The 19797-nt window shown below is 39.1% G+C and overlaps 1 protein-coding gene across 2 annotated transcripts in view; it reads right to left on the reverse strand.

The window, feature by feature from the left end:
- tmx3b (thioredoxin related transmembrane protein 3b) overlaps positions 1-19797 on the reverse strand; it is a 126968-nt gene that overhangs the window by 68527 nt on the left and 38644 nt on the right. For both annotated transcript variants that reach the window (XM_043688478.2, XM_043688479.2), the window contains 4 exons: positions 16492-16572; positions 9890-9989; positions 4541-4618; positions 532-598 (listed from right to left, as the gene is read on the reverse strand). In XM_043688478.2, the coding sequence (XP_043544413.2) occupies positions 532-598; positions 4541-4618; positions 9890-9989; positions 16492-16572 (326 nt within the window). The remainder of the gene's footprint in view (positions 1-531; positions 599-4540; positions 4619-9889; positions 9990-16491; positions 16573-19797) is intronic.

Here is a 19797-nt window from a genome sequence, read left to right on the forward strand (position 1 = left end):
TGTTACCTAGCATGGTGACGAAACGTCTGAAAACAAACCTTCCAGCTCAGCGAACAAACTTACAATCTGATTATGTGTTATGTTAGAATTGTATTGTTTATACTGACCATTTGGCTGTGTTCAGTCAAACCTGGGAAGAACATGCACACAACTTTAACAAATAACTTAATTGGTCACAAAGTTCCAAACTGGTCATAAGTTTAGCCAAAAAGTGAATTTACCAAAGTGACGTATTTGCACTAAACTATTGGATGAGGTCAATTATTCACCAGAATCAAAAATAAGGGCAATCCTGGATTTTCAGATCAGATGCCACGAATGATTTGAGTTCAGTTCAGAAGAATCAGGCTTTTTGATTCAGAAACCAGTTTCACGCAAGCAGAATATTAATAAGGTATAGACGTCATGCATCTTTGTATGGATTCTAAGGGAAACATGCTAAGTCCTAGTTCATTAATTTTAGCTTTAGCATCATCGCCCCATCATTTCTCCCCACAATAACAGATATACAAACATGCTTTCTGGACTCACCATCATATGTGTAGTAGGTTCCATCTTTGAACACCAACACAGCAGGAAGTTCTTGGACAGAGACATCCTGGTAGAAAAGCATCACCACAAACATTTACAAACTGTCCAAAATCATCCTCAGTGGTATTATACTGATAGATGAAGAGTATCTAATCAACCTGGTTGTTATTTGAAGCAAGTAGGTCTGGATCAAATGTGAACATGTTCCCTCTTGAAATAACATTTAAACTTTTGAGATTTATCTTGTTGTAATTTGTGGACTTTGTTAAGTATGAATTCATTGCTGCATTTTCCTAACTAGTTCATTTTTTGCTGAATTACAAGGTCGGCTTGAGGAGCCAAATGGTGAAGGTTTGTGCTTTTATGGCTCACGAAAGCTTCTGCACATTTTGGTGTTAATTTTCTGTATGGTTACACATTTTCTCCACAATCTCCTACATCATCAACAGCCAAAGGGCAATTATTCACGTCTCTTCCTACAATCATCTTATCAGTGGTGACATTAGTCTTGGCTAATTGGGCAGAGATAGTGTGTAACTGCAGGAAAACCATTCAGGATAGATGTAATTTCAACCATGAGTAGCCCTGGATTCCAAACATAGATATTTCAATCAGTTAGTTCAGACATGTTATGATACACCTCTGAAGCAGATGGGACTTGAACCTGGGCTTTTTTGCCACCAAGGTAGGGACACTACAATTGAGCCATGACAGCCCTTAATGTTTTAAATCCACCATCAACTTCTCTGCTCTACCAACTGAGATACAGTATATGGAAAGCTGGCCCCAAATATATGTTTAAATGTAAACCAATTATTGCATCCCCAAAAAACCCTTTCATCTTGGCTTTATAGGCATTAGAACTCCAATATTACACTAAGAATATTCAAATTAATGAAAAATCTAAATACTTTCCACTTGCCAGGTATAAAGAATATCCAGGGATCTTCAAGGACAAGTGAAAACAGTATTGGAGTTTTTTTTATTCATTCACAAGATGAAGACATTGCTGACTAGGCAGCATTTAGTGCCCATCCCTAATTGCCCAGAGGGCAATTAAGAGTCAGCCAGATTGCTGTGGGTCTGGGGTCACATGGGCCAGGCCAGGTAAGGATGACAGTTTCCTTCCCTAAGGGACATTAGTGAGCCAGATGGGTATTTTCGACAATCAACAATGGATTCATGGTCATTATTAGACCCTTAATTTCAATTTCTTTTATTATTGAATTCAAATTCCAAAACCCGGGTTCGAACATTATCTGGGTCTCTGGATTAACAGTCCTGCAATAACACTACCAAGACATCACCTCTGCAGTTTAACCAACTAAAAACACCCAAGTGCACTAGCAATGTTACTGTTGCTTGTCCAACTGCTGATGTGAGAAACTCAAGTTGGGTAAGAGTGATCTCAGTTCTCAGTGACAAAATTGCATCTCAATTCCCAATAAACTGTAGTTCAATTAGCCAATTACCATGAAAACCTTAGTGGGCGGCACGGTGGCACAGTGGTTAGCACTGTTGCCTCACAGCGCCAGAGACCCGGGTTCAATCCCCGCCTCAGGCGATTGACTGTGTGGAGTTTGCACGTTCTCCCGTGTCTGCGTGGGTTTCCTCCGGGTGCTCCGGTTTCCTCCCACAGTCCAAAGATGTGCAGGTCAGGTGAATTGGCCATGCTAAATTGCCCGTAGTGTTAGGTATAGGGGTAAATGTAAGGGTATGGGTGGGTTGCGCTTCGGCGGGTCGGTGTGGACTTGTTGGGCCGAAGGGCCTGTTTCCACACTGTAATGTAATCTAATCTAATCTAAATCTAATCTAAAGTACTGGATCGCCTCACTAGTTTAGGTATACAATTAGGGGCCTACTGCAGGGATCACTTCAAACTGAATCTTGGTAAAGCCCTTGTTGTACAATACTAGTGACTCTGCCTTTGAACCAGGAGGCTTGGGTTCAAGTCCCACCTGCTCCAGAGTTCTCTCGAGCAGACGGATTGCAAAATATCCCTAAATTCAATCTTGTGTACCCAGACAACTTGAACGAAACATACAACCCTCTCAAAGAATAAGCTCCAAAAAAGTAGAGAGAGTGGTGTTGGAAAAGTACAGCAAGTCGGGCAGCATCAGAGGAGCAGGAGAATCGATGTTTCAGGCATAAGCTCTAAGTTTATGTCCTAAGGGACCAAGATCTGGTTGTTCATAATATTGATGAAGGACTTATGCCTGAAGCATCAGTACTTCTGCTCCTCGAATGCTGCCTGATGTGCTGTACTTTTCCAGCACCACACTCTTGACTCTGGTCTCCAGCATCTGCAGTCCTCACATTCTCCAACAAAAAGTAGCCAATATGGATTTTTTAAAAAATAAATACAGACATGGGCTTTGTGCTCAAATCTTTGCTACTATGTTATGCAGCTTTAAAGTAATTAGTAAAGCACATGGAATCTTGGGCTTTAAGTACAAAGGCCACAAAGTTTTGCTAAACTGAAATGAAACACCACTTTAACTACAGCTTGAGTACTGTGTATGCAGACCATAACTGAAGAAAGGCATCAAGGCTTTAGAGAGAGATTTATTAATGCTCTAGCGATAAACAAGCATTAAAAGGAATAGAATACATTGCTCTTCTTCAAGCAAAAAGGCCAAGAATATATTTCATACAGATGTGTTAACGTTTTGAGGATTTCCATAAATATGAAGTTTTTCCAGCGCTGAAGGGCTGGTAATGACAGGGACTTGTGCTACTTGTTAAATGAACCAGAGACATGAGCAGTGATGTAGGGATGGGCCATTCAGCCCCTCAAGTCTGCCCTACAATTCTAGAACATGACTGATACATTTTCATGTCATATTCAGATGCTATCCTCGAATCCCTTGTTGACCTTAGTAACTAGAAATCTATCACTTTTAAGGACACACTTAATAGCCGAGTTTCCACAATCCTCTTGTGCTGAGAATTCCAAACATTCATCACCTATAAAACGAGGGAGTTCCTCTTCATCTCAGTCCGAAATAACTTGCCTTTTATTGAGGCTATGTCCTCTAATTCAAGAGATCACAGCCAAGAGAAACATCCAATTTCCATCTACTCTGTCTACCCCTTTAAGAATTTTGTAGGTCTTTTTTGAGATCACCTCCCATTTTTCTAACCTCCTGAGAATACAGGCCCAGTTTCCTAATTCTCGTCTCGTAGACGAATCTCATCACCTCAGATATCAGACTGGTGAACTTCTGCTGCATTCTCATCAAGAAGTATGGTGTTGGAAAAGCACAGGTCAGGCAGCAGTGGACAGAAGAGTCGACATTTTGGGCATAAGACCTTCATCAGCCCCTCATCAACATTATGAACAACCAGACCTTGGTCCCTTTGGACATAAACAAATTTCTAATCTGTCACCACTGAGAAGCACTGCATCTTCATTCCATCAAAGTGATAACCTCACAACTATCTACATTACATTCCACCTGCCATGTTCTTGCCCACACATTCAGCCTAGCTAAATTCTCATGGAGCCTCTTTGCATTTGCCTCAGAACTCATTCTCACCAAATTTTGTATTGTTTTCAGATGTGGAAATATTACAATTGGCATCCACATCCAAATCATTGTTATAATTTATGACCAGTTGGGCCCAAGCACTAATGCTTATAATACACCACTGGTCACAGGCAACTGCATCCCAATCTGAAAATTATCTATTTATTGCTACATTCTTCTTTCTACCCATTAACCAATCCTCAATCTATCCTTGTATATTACTCCCCAATCTGATAGGGCAATACTTCACAACAATGACAGCCTTGAGTTTTGCACCTAAGGCTTCAAGTATGACTTCAACCCAGAACCTTATGATTCAGAGGTGTGGGTGTGCAGTAAGGGAAAGAGTTAATAATGAACCCATTTGTGTGTGGAAGACTGAACAGAAGGTCCTACTGGTATTTGCAGCAGGGAAAAAAAAAAGACGTATCATTACAATTAAGACACACACACACACACGAGAATTTTTTAAAAATTACCTCTGGTAAAGCATCCTCTGAAGCAGAAAAGAAGTAGGTATACACAATCAGTTCTGATGCCACTTCAAAGAATTTTTCCTGGTGGGGGGTAAAATTATAAGAATGCCAAGCATTAAAACACAATTTTTGACAAGGTTTCACCTATCACGTAGCTCAAAATTTATATCACGCTAAAAATTAACAAAGAGATTTCCTAGACACACTTAAAACTTGTAACTATTAGTTTTTAAATCAGCTATACTTCTGGTTTGGGACATAAATTCTTTCAAATCTGTAAAAATATAGAAAACATAGAAATACAGATTTCATTCAGTTTATTCCCTTAAAATTTTTTTCTTACCATTCAATCAAAAAAAAAAACGTAGTTTAGAAGCATCGTAAACTGGAGAAGGACAATGTAGAACTTCAAAAGAGCACTGACAAGTTACGGAAACGTTAGATAGGTGGCAGATGAAGTTCAATGCGGAGAATCGAGAGGGAATACATTTTCGTGAGAATAACATGGAGAAACAACATAATGTAAAGGGTACTACTACAACGGGTATGCAGGACTAGAGACATCTGGGTGTATACATGCAATAATAATTAAAAGGTGGCAGGACAGGTAGAGAGGGAAGTTAACAAAGTAGACCATATCATATGTTTTGTTACAATACTAAAGCAGCAAGGTTTCACTAAATCTGTATAAGGCACTCATTAGACCAACTGGGGTCCTGTACACAGTTCTGGGTGGCATACTTTCAGAAGGATGTGAACAAATTGGTGAGAGAGCAGAAAAAGGTTTTTGTAAAATGGTTGCAGGAATGAAAAAATCAGTTACGAACATAGATTGGAAAAGTTCAGAGAGTTTTCCTCAGGACAGGCGGTTGAGGGGAGACTTAATAGAAGTTTTCAAGAATCATGCAGGGTCTAGACAGAGCAGACAGAAAAACTGTTCTTGTTCATAAATAGAGCAAAACAATGGCAGATTGAAAGTGACTTGCAAAAGCAGTGAATGCATTGTGAAAAAATTCTTTTATAGATGAGGAATGTTTCAGATCTGGACTGCATTGTCTGGAAGTGTAATGGAAACTGATTCAATCGATGCATTATAAGCCTGAATTGCATGATTATTTTGACAGAAGTAACATGCAAGGTTACAGGGAAAGGGTGGGATAATGCCACCAAGTTATGATGACCCACTTAGTTGTGACGCTCATTTGGAGAGTTGGTGCAGGCACGATGGGCTAAATGGCTGCCTTCTGCACCATAACAATTTTATGATTTGAATTTTCAGAAATTGGGTTGTTCTCTTATGTTTGACTCCTTTGGAGTCTGACTATCTAAGTTCTGAAAAATACGTTTACAACATAGATAGACATTAGGCCAGATCAGAGCTGCTTGTTTACTGCAATCAAAAAATAAATCAGACAAAAAAAAAGGTGTTATTGCTACTTATTCTGCTTTAGATATCTAAGCACCTGCCCTCATAAGAGGCAATGGGACAATCAATTGTTCCCATGATAAGGATGCCACAACAAACCTCTGTACAGAAATTTTTTGTACTTCTCTCCTTACTGACTTAGTAATCACTCTAACTTAATGACCTTATGACATTAACTCCCCAGTTATAGGAATGTCTTTACTTACTTATTCTACTAAAAGGTTTGAATTTTTTTTATTATTAGTCTCCTTCTACCTTTGCTGTTCTACTAAAAATTATTTCTGCACATCAGTCTCACTGTGTAATTACAATTTCCTATTCCTGGCAAATTCCAAAATGTGATCCAATCAAAATCAACATAATACATGATACAGAAATGTGTCATCGATTCTTGACTCTTATTACCCATCCCTAGTTGCCCTTGACAAGGTGGTGGTGAGCTGCCTCTTGAACTGCTGCAGTCCATTTGCTGTAAATAGACCCAGAACGTAATTTGAGAGGGACTACCAGGATTTTGACCCAGTGACACTGAAGGAACAGCAATATACTTCCAAGTCAGGATGATGAATGGCTTTTTTATTCAATCATGGGATGCGGATATTACTGGTTGGCCAGAATTTTATTGCCAGTCTCCAGTTGACCTTGGGAAAGTGATGGTGTGTTGTCTTCTTGAACTGCTGCAGTATGTGGGTTGATCCGAAATGCCCTTAGGGAAAGAATTGCTGGATTTTGATCTAGCAACAGTGTAGAAACAGCACTATATTTTCAAATCAGGATGGGAGCGGCTTGGAGGGGAACTAGCAAGTGGTAGTGTTTCATGTATCTGCTGCCCTTGTCCTTCGAGATGGAAGCAGACATGGGCTTGGGAGGTGTTAACTCAGGATCTTTGGTGAATTTCTGCACCGTCTCTTGTCGATAGTACACATGGCTGCTAAGTAGTTTTGGAGGGAATGGGTGCTTTGTTCTGGATAGTGTGAAGTTTTTGGAGAGTTGATGGAGCTGCATCCATCCAGGAAGTGGTGAGTATTCCATCGCATTCTTGACTTCAGCCTTGCAGATGTGAATTCCTAGCCTCTGACCTGCTCTGGTCGATAGGGCAAGTCCAGTTGAATTTCTGGTCAATGGTCACCCCCAGGGTGTTCATGGTTGGGGATTCAGTGATAGCAACACGATTGAATATCAAGATGATTGGATTGTCACCTCTTGGAGATGGTCATTGCCTAGCATTTGTATGGGACAAATGTTACTTGCCACTTGTCAACCCAAGCCTAGATGTTGCCCAAATCGTGTTGCATTTGCACATGGTCTGCTTCAGTTTCGGAGGAGTTCACAAATGATTCAGAACACTGTGCAATCATCTGCAAATATCTCCACTTCTGAATTATGATTTAGTGAAGGTCACTGATAAAGCAGATGGTTTGGCCGAGCACATTATTCTGAGGAACTCCTGCAGAGTTGTCCTGGAGCTGAGATGACTAACCTCCAACCAACCATAGAGCCATAGAGATGGACAGCAAGGAAATAGCCGAGTTGGACCGAAGGGTCTATGCCGGCCAGATACCCCAACCCAATCTAGTCCCATCTGCCAGCACCTGGCCCATATCAGTCCAAACCCTTCCTATTCATATACCCATCCAGATGCCTTTTAAATGTCGCAATTGTACTAGCCTCCATCACTTGCTCTGGCAGCTCATTCCATACACGTAGCACCCTCTGTGTGAAAATGCTACTGCTAGGGAATCTTTTATATATCTTTCTCCTCTCATCCTAAACCTATGCCCTCTAGTTCTGGACTCCCCCACACAGGAAAAGACTTTGTCTATTTATCCTATCCATGCCCCTCATGATTTTATAAATCTCGATTAGATCACCCCTCTGCCTCAGACACTCCAGGGAAAACAGCCCCAGCCTATTCAACCTCTCCTACAGCTCAAATCCTCCAACCCTGGCAACATCCTTGTAAATCTTTACTGAACGCTTTCAAGTTTCACAACATCTTTCCGATAGGAAGGAGAATAGAACTGCACGCAATATTCCAAAAGTGGCCTAACCAACATCCTGTACAGCCACAATATGACCTCCCAACTCCTGCATTCAATACTCTGACCAATAAAGGAAAACATACCAAACGCCTTCTTCACTATCCTATTGACCTGCGACTCTACTTCCAAGGAGCTATGAACCTGCACGCCAAGGTCCCTTTGTTCAGCAACAATCCATACGACCATACCATTAAGTGTACAAGTCCTACTAAGATTTTCTTTCCCAAAATGCAGCATCTCATACTTATCTAAATTAAACTCCATCTGCCACTCCTCAGCCCATTGGCCCATCTGATCAAGGTCCCATTGTCATCTGAGGTAATCTTCGTCGCCAACATCCAGCCTTCTGTCACCTCACCTGTGACTATTGATGATACAAATATCTCAGCAAGAGGCCCTGTAATCACTTCCCAGCTTTTCAGAGATCCAGGGTACACCCCATCATCGACAGTCACAGGCGAGGTGCTGGAAGACTGGAGGTCGGCTAACATGACGCAAATATTATTTGCCAGTTTTCAGCCCAAGCCTAAATATTGTTCAAGTCTTACTACATTTGGACATGGACTGTTTCAGTATCTTAGCAGTTACAAATGGTGCTGAACATTGTGTAATCATCAACGGACATCTTCATTCTGACTTTATGAGGGGAAGATCATTGATGAAGCAGCTGAATAGACTCCACTCATGGAAACTCCTGCAGAGATGACCTGGAACTCATTCAAATACTACGTTGATGTCAAAGGCAGTCACTCTCACTTCACCTCTAGAATTCAATTCTTTTATCACAACCCAAACTAGGTGATAGTGAGCAGTTATTGCTGAATTAAGTGCTGCTTGATAACATTACTGACAATTCCTTCCATTACTTTGCTGATGACTGACAGTAAGACTAATGTGACAATAATTGGAGGTGTTGCCCTTTGTATACAGCACACACTTGCCCAATTTTCCAAACTGTTGGGCAGATATTCACGTGTACGAGAACACTTTGGCTGAGGTGCTGTAAGTTCTGCAGCACTTGCCTTCAATACTATTGCTATGTTGTCAGAACCCACAGTCTTTGCAGTGTCCAGTGCCTTCAAACATTTCTTGATATGGACACTACCAATGTTAAAAAAGCCGTGTGCACTCCCTGTATGCTGTCCAACTAACTTCTAAACCGTGACAAAACTGGATCTCGCACTGATCCTTGGGGTGCAGTACTGCAAAACCTTTCTAATCCAAGCAGTAACCATTTAGCTAAATTTTGGTTCTTGTCAGCCAACAATTTTTCTAACTTTTGTACTTAAATGTTAAATATTTTGATTAAAGCTTTTTGTGAAACAATTTGTCAAATGCCTAAAATCTACGTGCTGCATCCAACGCATTGGCTTTACTTGTTCAGTTTTATAATTTTTCAAAAATAACTCAATGTGTCAAACTTTATTAAACAATTTTCGAGCTGTTCCACAGTAATTCATACAATATAAAACTGATATGGGAGATGTTTTACATATTTTACGAAAGTATCAATGATTGACCTTAGATTTGCATGCATAGGTGTTTTATCATTCACAAGCAGACACCACTTTGACTACTCTGGAGTCAAATGGTACAATTTGCACATAGGTACTTGAGAAATTATTGTCGAATTGTCTTATGTTCTCCTTAATTCTTTCAGTAAGAGATGGTAATGCTAAAAGTATCTGACCTACTTCCTACCCTCTCACCCAATATGCCGATACACTTTTTTTGTTTCTCCCAATTGCTTAATATAAATTCACAGGAAGATTAGAAGTCTGGTTTCCCTTTATGTTTGAGACATCATCCAACTTCAAAACTTATGGCAGTTGATTAAAAACTAAAGTGAGACAGTTCTGTGTTTAAAATACAGATGTTCCAGACCTTCAGTGGAGATTCACTGCCAACATAGACAAAGATGACTGGATGTCTCTTCTGCCAATGATCGAATAGCTGCTGAGAGGAAAGTGATCTGACCAATGGCCTATTTAAAAAAAACAAATTTAAAATCAATTAAACATCCATTTCACAAGCCAAAGACCAAACATAATTCACAAGCCATTAAAGATCAAATCCACATTTATTTCCGTTTCTACATATCAACTGCAATTCTTTATGTAGAGGTAGCTTGACTGCTTGACATGATGATCTTTGGCCCAGAAGCAGGAGCAAGGAAAATTTATAATTTCTTTAAAAGGTCTATGGAATCTGTAATTGTTTTTAAGAACACCTGAAAAGAAGTTAAGAGTCTTCATCAGTTGTAAAGGAGCCAATTATAACTTACATAGAGAATAAGAAACACTGTTCCATGTAGCTAAATCTAAATGGAGAAATTAAATGTAGAGAACAATTGGGAAACGAAGTGAAGAGGCGCACCCAGACAACAAAGAAGCACTTTATAAACAAATAATTTAAAAACAAATTGATATATTATTAAACCTGGCTGTTCAATACTTTTGCACGGGTCTTTTCAAAACTCATGCATGCCTGAAAACCAACAAAAAAAACAAGCTGGTCTTTCTTTTGCACAAATTCCAGTGTCCGCTTCTGCTACATGGAAGTCTTCACGGAAGAACACTGGTAGTAAGATAGTAACGAAACTAGTAAAAGCGCGCATATAAACAAAACTACTCTGCCAAGGGTGACAAAAAACAGATAATGGCACAGATTCACTATATTGCCAATGGTAACATTTAAAAGCAGCTATGCCTTTACACTGCAGATCAGGAAAGGGATTTGGTCTGTTGAATCTACTTTACAGTCTAAATGGCGCAGGTTCAAGATACAAAAACTGGTATAAATCGAGCTTCAAGAGCAGTTCAGACACAAAACAGTTACAGGCTGACCATGGGTTGCATCCCCGTTGTTCTAACTTTTTGCCTTCCTGAAGTAATGTTGCTGATTGGCCTAGCTGCAGCACTGAAGTCTGTATTTCACTATTACAGCTTACCAACCTGAAAATTACCCATCTATCCCAAATCCTTCGATACAGAGAAACCAAACTGATTCAGGAGATGCATTTTTCAGTTGTGCAATGAAAGATGTGGATCCAGCTTCCAACTTTATTTTTGGATAAGTTAATTATTCATACTTATAAACGATCTCAACATCACTGACGGATTGTTAGGCAAACTAATACTTAATTTAAATTTAGTTATATTCATACAGAGTATATTCATTGGTGAACCTACTATTAGAGAATAATTAATACAGATCATAGTAATGTAACATCATGTGACTCTGCTTAGCTTCATTCGACGAAGAAATACACAATCATATTGCAAACAGGATGAAGGCAAAACCTAATGTTCAGACTTACAGTTGCAAGGATGGAAGGGATCGATTTAGTTTCAGATCCAATCATCCAAGGTTGAATAAGACACTGGGCTCATTGGCCCTCGCCAAAGAATCATCACCATAACTGAGTATTGTTTTGGTGTAATAGAAGCACTATATAGCAAGTGACTAAATACAACCTGTATATTAAAATAAACTTTATAAATAACGTGTTTAAGTTTGTAATTGTACAATCTCCTGGACATTAAAAAAATTATAAAGTAGCTTCTGCGTTAGTTTTATGGTAACAACTGTTTCCAAACATTCAAACATAGTAGAAACACAAGTGTAACTAAGTGTCTGATTTAACAGGAACCTTGCCAAATTGGGTGATATTCAGACATGAATGTATGGGGTCTTAAATGCATATGCCTCCCTTTCTGTTTAGAAACAGGCAAATACCTTAGTACAAAAAATAGTGACATAACAAAAGAATTAATGAACAGGAGGGACCCATAGGCGTCTGACAACTTAAAGGAGCCTGTATAGAGATCATTAGAATGACATCAGTCAATATCATCACCCCTAAGAGCCAATTATAGATTGATCATGCATTCCTTAAACCAATTAGCAACGAGTCTTGCATTGTCTAGGCCAATCACAATATATTGATGCATCTGATCAAAGTATGGATTACAGCTTTTAATGATCAAGGTGCATGTGAGAAAGTCTGCAGTATCTGAATTCCAATTGTGAATGGAAGGCCCTCAAGAAATTAGAGAAAGACAGAAAAAAAAACAAGCGTGGTTCCTTCAAAGTGCAGTTGCAGGTAGATAGGATAGTGAAGAAGGTGTTTGTTTTATATGCTTTCCTTTATTGGTCAGAGCATTGAGTATAGGAGTTGGGAGGTCATGTTGTGGACGTTCAGGACGTTGGTTAGGCTACTTTTGGAATATTGTATGCAATTATGATCTCTCTCTTATTGGAAGGTTGTTGTGAAACTTGAAATGGCTCAGAAAAGATTTACAAGGACATTGCCAGGGTTGGAGGATTTGAGCTACAGGGAGAGGCTGAATAGGCTGGAACTGTTTTCCCTAGAGCATCAGAGATTGAGAGGTTAGAGGAACAGATAGGGTAAATAGACAAAGCCTTTTCCCTGTGGTGGAAGGATCCAGAACTAGAAGGAATAGGCTTAGTGAGAGGAAAAGTTTAAAAGGGACCTAAGAAGCAACATTTTCATCCAGAGGGTGGTGCATGCATGGAATGAGCAGCCAGAGGAAGAGGTGGAGGCTCATACAATTACAAAATTTAAAAAGCATTTGGATGGATATAGGAATAGGAGGGTTTAGAGGGATATGGGCCAAGTGCTGGTAAATGGAACTAGGTTAGGTTACGAAATCTGATCAGCATAGACAAATTGGACTGAAGGAACAGTTTCTGTGCTGTACATCTGTATGACTATGACTCTGAATTCAGGAGATGTATCTTCCAGCAATGGTAAATGTTGCTCCAGCTTATAGCTTTACAAAAGATCAATAAATCTGGTAACTATTATATTATTTCATGTACACACAACTTTGACAAGTTCCCTTTCACCTGAAACATTAATCATTTTTCTCTCTCTAACATGTGCTGAACATTTCTAGCAATCTCTACTTTCATTTTAAGGTTAAATTAGATTGAATTATCATCAAATTCTGAGCTCATGGTTGAGCCTAATCAGTTTAAACTTTAAAGTCAGAATGATGAAACATTAATCAATTCTGAGCACACATGCATACAGACAAATGTTATCCAGCAGATGGCAGGCTTACATACTTGTAAGGTGTATGAAATTATAAATAAGTATGATCAAGTAAACAACTGCATGGAAACAAAATTGTCAAATAAAAGCATTGGAAATTCAACATAAAACTTTTGAGTAATATTAAGTATAAGTGGTGACAAATTGAATATAAACGCAGAAAATGTGCATTCAATTGTAAAATCACTTTGCATCAACATAAAAAGTTGCATATTTAGCCAATGCCACTTAATATTTCTTTATGCTGATTCTTGAAACCATGAACTATTCATAATTATGACCTGCTCACAGCTTTCCAGCGCTATTACTAAATACTCTGCCCCTTCCTGTTATGAGGTTGAGGGCGTACGTTTGCGAGAGAGTGAATGCTGTTCTGAACTGAGAGATTACAAGCACCTGTGATATGATTAGATGATATTTTCAATTTTCCAGTACACTGAGACTATGTAACATTTGGCTGTGAAATGAATACCTGAGTTTTGGCTGCTGTTTTCACTGACTTGGCCAGCATTATCCTTGAGAAGGCAGCAAATTTGTTTACTCAATTACCAAATTGGAACTTGCCTCACTATAGTTCAACTTACCAAAAATTAAACTCCATCAGGCTTCTTCAATGAACTGAAAAAAATCAATTTATTATGAACAAACTCCATTTTTAAAGCAAGTGGTAAACTCTGATAAAAACCCAAAGTATGATGCAGAATTAAATCTATCCCACAAATTCCACACACAGATATACCTTTAGCACAAGGATGACAAGTCTGTTGAGGTGGTTTTTAAAAAATACAAAAAAAGAGAAAAAGCATCCATGTGCCAAGGGTCTGGAAACAAAGGATAAAGTGCAACGTCTCTTACATCGACTAGATTTCCTGTTGTTGAAGCTGATTTGTTGACAACCGCTGACTGAAATCAGAACTGGACGTTTACCAACAAGCAACTTGGATTGGAGCTGTTGTGAACTGGTCACAGTCTGTTCATTTAGGCTTTACCACGAAGACAAAAAAAAAAATTGGTATTTAGAAAATCTACTAGTTTCTCAGAAACTTCAAATAAAAACAGGATTGTAGGAGAAACTTTCAACTTCAGTGGTGTGGTCTGTTCTACAGATACAGTAGTCAAAGTCCAGCGAGACGTATCAGACACCTATTAATCCTCTCAGCCAGGCTTGGTATTTCAGTAATTAATAACAAACAAGATCTCTTTGAAAACTTTGCTTAGCTGTTTTTTCAAAGTTACTTGATTTCTAGCATAAAGCAGGTGGCTTGTAGCACATATTAAACGATCGACTTCAGGTTCCAAGAAGTCACATGGGAAAAACCCTTCTCAATTTAAAGAATAGCCAAATAATCCATAAGCTTCTAGTTTTTGCCCTAGATAGTTTTGTAAGCCTCAATCATATTTTGATATGCTAGGAATACAGATCATTCAGGTTTTACCAGGTAGACAGAAATACTGATATTTAGAAAATCCATCTGATCTGTTCACTGTGGAATTGTTTAACACAGTCTACTGCATGCTGCTTCCACAATTTGGCATGGAAATAGTTCTGTCCAAGTCGCATCTTCATATGGTGACAGCTCATGTGGGACTGCTCCTGACATGCCCTCCTACGCTTTTCATTGAAACAGGTTGATCCCTTGGCTTGATGGTAATAGTTACAAATTGTGGCTGAGTACAGTTCTCCTGATGATCCATAGTGTCTTAAGGATGCCCATTTGAGCTGTCAGATCTATTCTAAATCTGTCCCACTTAGCACAGTGGTAGTGTCACAGAACATAGTGGAGGATATCCTCAATGTGGAAGTAGGACGTCATCTCCATAAGGACTGTGCAATAGCAAATCCTACAAATATTGTCATGGATAGGTTTATCTGCGACAGGTGGACTGGTTAGAACAGGATAAAGTAGATTTTTATTGCCTTGTCAGTTCCCTCAACAGACGATAGCAACAGAACCAGTCTAGCAGCTATATCCTTTTGAACTTGACTCAGTTATCAATAGTGGTACCATGCAGCCATTCTTGGTAATTGATGTCTTTTCTGTTCCTTTGTCGCCTTCATTGCTTCTTCCAATTGATGTTCAACACTGAAGAATCCTAATTTACCACCTGTGAGGAATAGTAGGTGTAATCTGCAGCTCATGTTATACCTGGTGCCATGAGAATTCATTGTGCCCACAGACAATGTTGATGATTCCCAGAGCAACTGACTCCCAATCATATATCGCTTCTTCTGATGGGTATGTCCAGCAAGTAGGACAGCACACCCTCAGGTAATGTGATGTCTGAGATGATTAGATTTCCTACAGTGTGGAGGCAGGCCATTTGGCCCAACCAGTTCACACCAACCCTTTGAAGAGTAACCCACCCAGATCCATTACCCTCTGACTAATGCATCTGACACTATGGGCAATTTAACATGGCCAATCCACCTGACCTGCACATGTTTGGACTGTGGGAGGAAACCGGAGCACCCAGAGGAAACCCACAGAGACATAGGGAGAACGTACAGACTCCACACAGACAGTCGCCAGAGGCTGGAATTGAACCCGGGTCCCTGGCGATGTGACACTGCAGTGCTAACCACTGAACCACCGTGTCGCCTGAGATATTAAGGTATAATTCCTGTAAGGTACAATTCCTAGAGAATAATTATGTTGCTTGGCTAGTTTATGGGACAGTTATCCCAATTTTGGTATAAGATGCGAGTAAAGAGGACTTTAAAGGTTTGTTCTTTCTATGCCTTCCTGCTCTTTACCCATTTCTGTTATTGTCATTGTCTTCTATTATTATTCCTCTTTCTTCAAAGTGGTAGCAAATGGCGGTGGAAAAAGGCATTAGCATTTTCTGAGTGCTGCAGGGAAAATATAACCCGAGGGGCTCGGTTATTTCTTTCAACATATATAATTCTCCCATGACGTTCCAACCTCCCTTTCCCATCTCTTGTTTTGAAAAATATACACACCCTACAATTTGTCCACATGCTAGAATCTCCTTAATAACATTAAACCTGGCCTCAATCCCAAGGGCTGTTGCCACGGCTATCCCAGAATTTTCTATATACTTCCCTCAAGAGGTTCGATCTGCTTCCAAAATTGTATATACCTTATTTAAAAAACTAAAATTATCATCTCAATCCATCCTTTGTGATCGAAGATGTCCTTGATTAGAATGTTTACATTTCCTACTCAACAGATGATGTAGGTGATCTAATTCAAATTCCAGCTTTTGTTTTATTGAGGAAGAAAGACATTCTTTCAGCCATTATGCATTCTGAAGCTTATAGGAAACGAACAGAAGCTGTAACAAATAATCTAATCAATATTAAATTAAGTAACATCACACTGCAGACTAATGTACAAGCTTCTTATAACTTAAAATTTCAAAGGGAAATAAAAATTTCACTTACCCTGATACTCTGCCAGCAAACTCAATTATATCCTCTTTGGTACGAGGTCCTCTATAATTGTAAGCAAGGTCTCCTTTTAACCTAAGAGGGGAGAAAAAGAACTTGAACAAGCAAATACTACAATTCATTAAGTAATGTTTTCCCTTATAAGTGAGAGAAGAATGGTAGATTAACTTCAACAGAAAATACATAGATAGAAGCTAAATAAATACAAAAGTGCAAGACTTACCAACAACATACAATTAATTAAGAATAGAAACAACCATCATTGATTTACATTGTTAATTAGACACTTGAATTATAAATGTAATTGTTCATTACTAGTTCAATAATGCATTCAACAGTGCCATATTCACAACCCTTAAATTTAATAATTATTTTTAAATTCAACTTGATAGTTTTGAATGTGAAAGGTAATCCAGTTAACTGTTGACAAAACATATCACAAAACTCTACTGTTTCCTCTTTGATGTTAACAATGACCATGGATGGAATGAATTGGGTCCTTCCTGTTCTCTACTATGTTACAAACAGTCATCCAAATGCTGTGAATGGGAAGTGGTACACAAGATTCTCTCACCCTCTGCTCCCCTAACACCTTGCTCCTTTTATGGTCTGTGGACTCCAACTAAATTCAGCTTCATATTCAATAAGAATTTTTAGAAATCTAAAATCATGAAAAAGTTTCTGATAAAGGCAATTCTTTTCCTTTAATTTAAAATCTTGCATGCTTGCCATGAATCTTATTTGATTATGAAACAGTCTATTCTTGTAACTGAATCAATAATTGTTACATACTGTCACCGCAATAGTTTTGCATGCGTTCCCCTAAAATGCATTCACCTTTCGGTGTGAAAAGATAAACTATCCCAACCCATTCTTATTGGACCACCTGCTGCTTTTGACATAGTTAACTACACCATTCTCTATCTCTCCACCGCTGAGCTGGGTTGGACTGCTCTCACCTGGCTCCATTCTTAACTAAACAGAGCCAGAATACCACTTAAAATGGATTCTCCCCCACTCCTCAACATGTATCACTGGTAACTCCAACAATCAGTGGCTACCTCTTATATCTTATCCACAAGCAGTGATTTGGCAACACTATCTAAATGCACGGTGTTGTTCTTATGTATTCTGACACAACCCAGCTCTTTCTCTCATCATCACTTTCTTGATGAATCCACTCTTCATCTGGTATCCAGTATACAGCAGAAATTTTCCCCATTTAAATGTTAGGAAGACTGAAGCTTGGTCTTCAACCAGAATTTCAAACTCTGTTCCTAGTGACTGGGGACATCCTCCTTCCTGGCAAAAGTCTCACTAAACAAGTCTGTCGCAATTTGATGTCACATTTGAACCAGAGTTCAAAAAACTATCTGGCCAGGAGTTTCAAAGACTCTTAACTCTCAGTGAAGAGATTCTTCCTCATCCCAGACACTCCCATGAGAAGAACATTCTCTCTGTATTTACCCTGTTAAGGCTCTTAAGAATCCTATCTGTTGCAGTGAGATCATCTCTCAAATTCTTCTCAATTCCACTGAGTAGAGACTCAACCCGCTTAGCATTTGCTATGATTCCCAGTGCTTATGACCAAAACTCTCAGCATGCACCATGCCAATGCAATACACAATACAATTAAGCAGCATAGGCTTGTGAACTTGCTGAGTTGCAATTGTAGAATAGTGCAAGTAGAAGGATAGCAATTATGGATAGTGTAAATAGAAGGCAATGGTAGAGCAGGATCCTCAACAAACGAGACAGAACTCGGCCATGCTAATTTGCCCATAGTGTTCTGGATTGTGGAGGTTAGGTGCATTAGACAGGAGTGTAAGGTAGGGGATTGGGTCTGTGTGGGTTACTCTTCAGAGGGTCAGAGTGGACTTGCTGGACCAAATGGCCTGTTTCCACACTATAGGGATTCTATAAAAAAACCTCAAAGCACTTATATGCTAATGGAGATACTTGTCTGACAATTTCCATCATGTGAAATAAACAACCAGGATTACAAGAATGTTGCACTTTTAATAGCGTAAAACAATTTTAAAGGTATACATAGCAGGCACTAGTTGCAGGACTCTGCCAAAAGAAGTTCAACTAATTCTGTACACAAGATAACTTTCTGGTTATCATCAATGGCCTTTTGGTGAAACAGATGTGATTATTTAATTACTACTTAAATACCTAAAATTTTACATTACCAAAAGCATCTTAGCTGTACATCAATTTCTACAATGTACAAGGAGTATCTCAAATAATTGAGCATGGTAATATAAATAGCAATGAAGATAAAAATAAAATTTCTGTTCCGCAATCAAATAAAAAATTAAATAAACAAAAGAAAATGTCCATATAAGAGCTACAATCAGCAAGCTTCAGCAATTTAGCATAACAAATCTTAAACTCTATTAAATCAAAATTTTACAGCACAGGAAGCAACTTATCTAATGGGTCAACATCTGGCAGGAAACCTTATTTTTCTGTCCTTTACTCTCCCCCCAACCTCAACCTACTAAGTCCACCATTTATCCTCTTTGCATTCAAAATATATTAGGCGTGCTGCTTCTAGAATCATAGAAAGGTTATGGCAGAGAAGAGGCAGTTAAACCCATCGTGTCTGGCGGAATAAACTAGCCAGCCATTTAATTCCACATTCTAGCACCTGGTCTGAAGCCTTGAGGACTACAGTGCTTCAGATGCAGATCCAGGTTCCTTTTAAAAGGAGTGGAGGGTCTTTGTCATAACCAAACCGGGCAAGAAATTCCAGACAACCATCATATTCTAGGTTTAAAAAAAAAACCTGTTCTCATGTCCCCTTTAATCCTTCAACCAAGCACCTTAAATCTATGCTTCCCGGTAATTGATCTCTCTGCTAATGGAAACAGGTCTTCCCTGTTCTCTCTACCCAAGCCCCTCATTATTTAGTACAACTCCAACAAATCATCCTTCATCTCCTTCTATTAGGGAAAACAGACCTACCTATCCAATCTTACCTTAAAAGTGCAATTTTCAAGCCTTGGCAACATTGTTGTGTATCACATCAGACTCTCAACTGCAACTATGTCCTTACTATAATGTGGTGACCAGAACTGTACACAAAACGCCAGCAGTGGCCTAACAATTGTTTTATTTACTTTCATCATAACAGATCCTGAATTCATACCCCAACCGATGAAGGATAGCATCCCATATTGCCTTTTGTTTTGAAACCACCTTCTTCCAGGACCTGTGGATGTGAACATCAAGTTCTCGTAGTCTCGCTCTGTCTGTCTGTCTCTCTCTGTCTGTCTGTCTCTCTCTCTCTGT

Source organism: Chiloscyllium plagiosum, unplaced genomic scaffold (genome assembly GCF_037043375.1).
Source record: "Chiloscyllium plagiosum isolate Xiang-an unplaced genomic scaffold, Cpla_swu_hap1 HiC_scaffold_4, whole genome shotgun sequence".
Lineage (NCBI taxonomy): Eukaryota > Metazoa > Chordata > Chondrichthyes > Orectolobiformes > Hemiscylliidae > Chiloscyllium > Chiloscyllium plagiosum.